This window comes from Solanum tuberosum, unplaced genomic scaffold (genome assembly GCF_000226075.1).
Source record: "Solanum tuberosum cultivar DM 1-3 516 R44 unplaced genomic scaffold, SolTub_3.0 scf00091, whole genome shotgun sequence".
NCBI classification, from domain to species: domain Eukaryota; kingdom Viridiplantae; phylum Streptophyta; class Magnoliopsida; order Solanales; family Solanaceae; genus Solanum; species Solanum tuberosum.
Genome location: NW_006239016.1, coordinates 612,678 through 620,395, shown reverse-complemented (window position 1 = coordinate 620,395; position 7,718 = coordinate 612,678). Strand labels below are relative to the sequence as shown.

Genomic DNA, 7,718 nt, shown 5'->3' with positions numbered 1-7,718 from the left:
GAGCACGCTCAGCAGGAAGAATCCAATAATAATTTTAGATCCTTTCACCTATCAATTATCATTATTTTATCTAATCCTTATCATTCTAAAAATACTCACTACTGTAGTCTGTACTGCTACTTTTCAGTCAAGTGCACGCCTTTGGAATAAATGGATGATTACAGCAATGATGCAGTCAAAATTTATCAATGACAATGACAATGCTTGTCTCGTCAGTTTGTTCAATTTGTAGAGTCAGATAAGATAAAATTATTCCTTCCTTAAAAATTAAATGTCTCGAAAACTATACTGGAAGTAAGAATTTTCCTCATATCAAAACGAACGAAGAGTATGTTTAAACAAATAATTAGATATGATTTCCTATCCAAAATCAACTTGTTCGATTCTGGAATCAAGTTAATCAACAAACTATATATGGTATGAATATGGGAACTGTTATTCCTTTTATCTCAAAGTATGCCTCTAAATTCTAATTACTAAAAGAAAAACTGGAATTAGCAATCGCTATTTCGCTCTTAGCTAACAAAAATCTGTCCTTTGGTAGTATATGGTAACAATTTTGCTTATGTTGATTCTTGGGGCCTCACTATCTAATTATCTGAGTAAACTGAAAAGTCTTTATAATACTAAGAAGTTTATAAGCCTACTTCTCAATCAAGAACTGAGGGGCACTATATTCAGAGATCGCAGGGGCTTAATTGAATTAATTCCTTTCCTAGTAAAAAAACTTATAGATGAGGGTACAACATTTTTTGTGCACTAAAATTGTATTAAAAAAAACACAAGTATTTTAATCTGCTGATCTAGCTTCAAACAAAAAGAAGAATAACGTCTTACCTAAGCCCACTTTCATGAAAACAAGGCAGACATAGCGGCTATGCAACACCTACAATGTATGCGTTCCATGAATCTTGTTGTTGAAAACTTGTAACCTCTTCATATTTTATGTCTCGACCAGCAGCAAGCCCATATGTGCTTCTGATATCTTCGCTGTCAGGCATATGTCGGATCCAGAAGTGGACTGACTGAAATCCAGCTTCTTCCAAGCAGTCTTTGATCTCAGGCAATGACCAGCTATACGCAAGAAATACGTTTCATGCTATTAAGTGAACAGCAGCAATAGAAAAAGTACCATAATAGAATGAGGATGTGACCTTTTCTCTATAACAGAGGAAGAAGTGACTTACAGTCTCCAGCTATAAGAAAATGCGTGGCGAATTTTCCTTTGCGGCTTGTGCAGATTAAAATGGAGGCTGATCCTCGTTTTCCGCTTAATGATGTCGAATTCAGCTTGCTCCCAAACATACTGTGAAACAGACAGCACAGTTTACAATTCAATCATTTAGTGAATGTCTCAAGGAAGTAACAGTTCTTACAAATAAAAGGGTTACTTATTACATAAGATAGCCGGCCCACAGGCTTGGTGATGGCTCACCATCTGTATTTTCAGAGAAGGACCCCGTTCATCCAGATGCATCATAATATATCAATTTATGCCATAAAGAAACCTAAAGCCAGCAATTCGCTACAAAAGCATACTTCTGTGCGTGCATGTTCTTTTCAAAGTGAAGCAATTAACCAAAGGAACTAAGCTCTAGCACATGACATCAACATTAGTAAGGATATCTTTCCTGTCCCCATTACATGACCAGTTGCAATTATATGTTAGGCCAGTTGTCAACAAGTAGTAAGCCATTTTGATGTAAATTCGTTTGTTTAAGATGACAGCCATATACAGTCTTGCCTTAAAACTCGTTTATTTAATATAAAGTCTTTACCTTAAAATAAATGACAGCCAACAAAGATTATACAATTTATTTTTTCTTTGTAAAGATTATGATACTAAATATCATGTACAAGTAAGGTTTTATGTGTTTTATAATTAGTAACACTGAAATAAGTTTTGTATGTCTATTAAAGAGGAGGAGCTGCGGGGTTGGATATGGGGGAGGGGAGGGTTGGTGATAGCAGTCGAGGATGATAGATCATGGAGGGGCTTTCCATTTTGGAACTGTTGGCTCTACTAGCGAGTTGACTAACTGTGTCATTGAAATAAATGGAGTTTTAATGCAATAAATGGTGAAAGAAATGGATCATAAGCAGGAACAACCCAAAAAATTAATGACGAAAAATGCATAGAAATGAGAGCATCCTCAGAATTGACATGTCGACATTGAAATTTTTTCATTATAGCACTGTTCCGAATTGTCTTGAAAAGGAAGTGAGAAGAAAAAATTTATATGCTGAAATCAAATAACAAAGAATATGGCAAGAAAGTGAAAATCCAGATTCTAGTACACATATTCCAAAGAAAGAAGACAAAGATCATCTTTAGTTTGGATAGACATACTGTGAAGTTCGGAAATTTTCTCTGCATCCTTAGCTCATGCTCTGCTGATGTGCCTCCATATAGATCCATCACAAATATACCACCCTTCTTGTTCAGAGCACTTAAGGCATGTTTGAAGTATGAAACTAGTTCTTGGCGAGTATGAAGGCAACAACAACTGTAGTTAAAAGCACAAACTATATCTCTTGCAGGAAATTGAAAATCCTTCATCAATTTGTAATCAGGAGAATCATCTTCACTATCTCCTAGTATTTCATTTTGCATGAGATATTGAGTAGCGACGTTAACCAATTTGGCTTCAAGAGGTTGCAACACATTACCATGAAACAGAAATATTCTGGAAGAGACATCAGCACCAACTTTGTTCACATTGTTCTCCATGCACCAATCAAGTGCTTCAACGTCTAAATCTAATCCAATAGCAGTGCGCCTAGCATCACTATGGAGCCATTCGGTACTGCCAAAATGCATCAGGATAGGTGGTGTAACACAATAACAGTTGAGTTAGCTTATGAAGTTGCACAGGAAATGAGTTGTAACTATGCATTAATTATATTTTTTGATAACCATGGTGTCTGGGCCAATTTGCGCGCACCTCGACTAATTCCACGGGGTATGTGTGGTTAACTCTATCCACCATTACCAAAACTTGGATAGATGAGAAGAAATCATCTAGTGTTTGGTCTCAATGAACAAGTGTGACAAGTATGGCTAATAAGTATAAAACTATCATTAGTTCAACATGGAGACAAACTGATATAGAATTTGAGGAGTAAGCTTAAATATAAGTTTGAAAGAAATAACAATTGCAAAAATACTCTATTTCCAGAAAGAAAGACATCAATCAAGAGAATATATCATACTATATTCAGTGGGAATAAATGCTGGCTATCAACAACGTTAGTACCAAAAATTTCAAATCACTTTTGGGATAACATGTGTTTTTGATAGGTGAAGTTTAACTCCATTTGCAACATTATCAAGCTACTAGAAATTGTCACCCTACAAGTAAAATATAATTATAGAACAGACAGCCACGGAGAAGAACTAATGAAAGCAGATAAGCTAAAATGACGAGCCTTCTGCTGCTGCATCACCTCAAAATCTTGGACATAAATCTAACCAGCTATCGGAGAGCAGGCCAGCAGCCATGCTCTCCCTGGACTTGCAGCTTTATAATTGCTCAAATATCTAACTGAAATCAAGTCCCATAAGGGCTTCAAAAGGATGACCACTAATTACATATCATTACCTACCATCCAGCAGCTAATTTTAGTGGCGCAAAGTACACCAAAACCCAATTTAAACACTACGCTACATTAAACATTTCCAAGAATTGCATAAGAGAATGGCCTAAATCTTGCAGTCTGAAGATATTAGCATGTAATTACATCAGCTTTAACTAAATCTTCAGCAATAATTTACTTGCCAAAATCCGCTCAATTTCCGGTAACTTATAGATTCAAGCAATGTACGAATTGATGATCAAGAAACTTAAACATAAAGAGCATATGAGCAGCAAATAAGCTAAAATTGCCACTAATTTCCTCAGAAGTACACAGGGTAGTTCAAAGTATACCTCAAAAGAGCAGTTCCGCAGAAATCTTCCTGGAAATGAAGGGGCACCCTCCCACCTACGTACATCAAGAAGAATTTCTGCAGATAACTTATATCCCCTTTTGGTGACTGCAATAATAAAAAGATACTAATCAAGTTACTCCAGTTTGTCTAATTAGTTAAAAAGAAAAGATTTTGGCAAATGGGTATTCTTGCCTGCACAGATTGTTGGTATAATGAAAACTTTGAAGGGATATCATTGGTTGAAATTGAAGAACTGAGATCATCTTGACTCTCTTCTTCATCTTCTTGAGTGGACTCAATAGTTGGGGCAACTGGGTATTCTGGTTCTTCCTGTTCAAGATAGTAAGCTCTATCTCTACGGTTCTGTTGGTGACTTTTCTTCTTCCCGTTCTTCCCCATTTTTCACGGCCACCGTTTTTCTGCCGCCGACGAACTTTGTGGGACTAATGTAAAACCTTTGCGTTTTCATGGTCCCTTCTTTTCTTTTTCTCATTTGGAAACCTTTCTATACTCTTTAATATGACGTTTCGACCACCTAACTTTTGAAAATTTTGTAAATTCCCTGTTAAGGTTTAATTACTAACGAAACAGTAGCAAATTAAATTTGGTGTTACTTATTTATAAGGAATATTCATTAATGACGAGAGGGAGTTGCTCGGTTGATAAGCAGTCCTCACTTTCAACCCGAAGGTTGCGAGTTCGAATCACCAAAGGAGCAAAAGGGGTGGAAGCTCCTAAGGAGGGAAAAAAAAAAGAAAAAAAGAAGAAGGAATATTCATTAATAACTTTAAAGGGCTCAACAATAATCCTTAAATAATAAAGTAGACATACATTACTATCATATACAATTTGATACTCACATCCCTTAAAATTAGGATTGATTACTTACCCTTACATTTAAACTTCACAATTAACATTTTAATAACAATTAAATATATTTCTCTTTCAACATCTCCTCCAATCTCCAACCCTAATCTCCCCCACCCACCTCCCACATAATAACGAGTATCAACTGCCGCAAACAACCTGATTCAATGCAAATAATGTAATAGCTTTAGAAAATTATATTTTATTGTATAGAGGATGCTACAATATAATGGCAATTAGTGTTATTTGCAAGTAGTTTGTTTGTGCCTTTTTGCTGCCAAATTAGTCAAAAAAAAAATTTCTAACATTTTCACTCTTTAGTTGACTCAAATTTCATCTCTGACGATTTGAGGGCCTTCTTCAAAATTTTATTAGTCGGAGGGACGAAAAAGTGAAATTTGCAATGGCTCTGCCGGAGGTCCGTCAGATCTAGGCAAAGCGAGCAACATCGACAAATCAAAAGGTGAGAGCAAACACCGCTGCGGTGAGATGTCCTGACCAGCTATGAACGTAATTAAGATGAAAGAATTACGCTAATCTTTAATTAACAGAACAAATACACCATTAAGTACATATCAAGTGCAACAATGTTGGATACACATTAGGTGTACATGTCTCTAATTAAGAGTTCGTGTATCTGAGTTAAAATTATATGTATCTATGAGAAAAAAGAATGAAGAATTTTGAATTTTTTACTTTTGTTCTTGATTTAATGATATGACAGATAATGATCTACCGTCGTGATTTGTTCCTAAATTCGTGTGTTTCAGTTACATTTCATATTTAGAACACATAATTATATGTATATGCATACTATGCATCCAAGATAGATGTTTTGAATATAATGTATGAAATTGACACTTGATACATCAAATTAATACTAGATACATATAAAAGATACATGAAATTAAAATTAGATCATATAAATAGATACATGAAATTAATATTAGATCATATAAATAGATACATGAAATTAATATTAGATCATATAAATAGATACATGAAATTAATATTAGATCATATAAATAGATACATGAAATTAATATTAGATCATATAAATAGATACATGAAATTAATATTAGATCATATAAATAGATACATGAAATTAATATTAGATCATATAAATAGATACATGAAATTAATATTAGATCATATAAATAGATACATGAAATTAATATTAGATCATATAAATAGATACATGAAATTAATATTAGATCATATAAATAGATACATGAAATTAATATTAGATCATATAAATAGATACATGAAATTAATATTAGATCATATAAATAGATACATGAAATTAATATTAGATCATATAAATAGATACATGAAATTAATATTAGATCATATAAATAGATACATGAAATTAATATTAGATCATATAAATAGATAAATGAAATTAATACTAGACATATATAACAAATACATGAAATTAATACTAGATACTTCTATGATACATATGAATGTACTTGTATGATACTTATGTATCTAAGTATTTGGTTTGTTGTATACATCATATATTTATAATAGATACATTAAATTAATGAATTTATTATTTTAAGAGTAATAAAATGAAATTAATCAAATCACATGATCAAGATATACATATTTTTGTCTTTTCTTAATAATATTAATGAATTTATTATTTCAAATAATAATAAAATGAAATTATTTAAATATAGATACTTCCTTGATTTCCGCCTTATATTAAGGAAATCAATTACAACCTATTAATTTAAACAAATAAAATATGTATCTCAATTTTAAATTCGGCGGATACATGTATCTCTCAATATGAAAATAAATTTGCCATACTTTTATAGTGTATCTCGAACAACTAAACGACCTGAAAATAATGTAGAACATATACATGAGAAAAATGTCTACAGATTTTATATTGTGTATCTCGTAAAAATATCATGTATCTCGAATTTGGGTAGCATATATGATTAGTAGATTGTTGTAGTTTGCATTATCTCTCAAAATTATTCCATCAATTCTATAGTTTTCATAATCGATTTCAGATACCCATGAACCGGAATGGTTAGTAATTAGGACCTAAACTAGTGAGATTTACGTAGTTTTCCCAATAATAAAACTAGGGCTTAAAGAGACTCTTAGATAAAACAATTCCCATTTTTGAACTTAGGGCCATATATAACCCCCTCTCATATTAGGCAAGATTTTTATTATTAGTTGAACAATTAGAAATTGTCACTTCAATATGGGGATTAAGCATAACTGATTTATTTTTGTATTTCTTTTGATACTTGATTTTATTATGTATTGTTTGAGCTTATAAAAAATTAGCAAAAGTAATTTCTTTCTTTTTATAAAATAGGAGTAAGTTTGTGTACATAGCACTCTCACATATCTATATTTATATGAGATTGTAATATACTCAATATGTTATTGTTAAATGGAGGTGTTAATTACGCTATTTTCTAGATAGAAAGAGATGTCCACCGTGAACTTGAGCAAATCACATACGCTTTCTCGTCATAAAAGAATTTTGTCGATCTCTAAGAAAAAAAATCTAGTGTTTGTTCCATGAAAACATTCATTTGTGTACACCTTCAATTTAAACACTCTATCATTTAAGTATTATGAAGTTAATTTTACATTGAAGTAGTGTTTCATCGCCCTACCAAATTGAAAGAGGTCACCATCAAACAGCTATGAAAAGGAGAAAATTATTTTCTAAAATGAATACGGTAGACATTGATATTTTGTGGGATTCTAAAAAACTTGTTTAATTCGAGTAGGAACGCATTCTACAAGGTATGTTCAATTTCAATTAGATTTTTGGAGGCTACTAAATCCTAAATTCTAGTTCATGCCTATATAAAAAATACGATATTTCCTTGAAAAAGCATTTCAAATATCTCAAATATTCCGCAAATTCATAGAATATTCA

The 7,718-nt window shown here is 32.3% G+C and overlaps 1 protein-coding gene across 1 annotated transcript; it reads right to left on the bottom strand.

The window, feature by feature from the left end:
- Positions 1 to 684: 684 nt before the first annotated feature.
- Positions 685 to 4,408, bottom strand: LOC102603503 (uncharacterized). Its single transcript, XM_006347177.2, has 5 exons — positions 4,124 to 4,408; positions 3,930 to 4,036; positions 2,351 to 2,807; positions 1,188 to 1,306; positions 685 to 1,074 (listed from the first exon to the last, which is right to left on the bottom strand). Exons 1-5 carry the CDS (start codon positions 4,328 to 4,330, stop codon positions 876 to 878), a joined length of 1,089 nt encoding a protein of 362 aa, XP_006347239.1. The 5' UTR covers positions 4,331 to 4,408; the 3' UTR covers positions 685 to 875.
- Between the last annotated feature and the right edge of the window lie 3,310 nt (positions 4,409 to 7,718).

Bases quoted from the DNA above. Each gene is read 5' to 3' on its own strand.
- LOC102603503 (XM_006347177.2), bottom strand. From the start codon at position 4,330: ATGGGGAAGAACGGGAAGAAGAAAAGTCACCAACAGAACCGTAGAGAT. The intron at 1,307-2,350 runs GTATGTCTATCC...TCTGTTTCACAG, and splicing joins GAAAATTTCCGAACTTCACA to TATGTTTGGGAGCAAGCTGA. The intron at 1,075-1,187 runs GTAAGTCACTTC...TCTTGCGTATAG, and splicing joins TTTTCTTATAGCTGGAGACT to CTGGTCATTGCCTGAGATCA.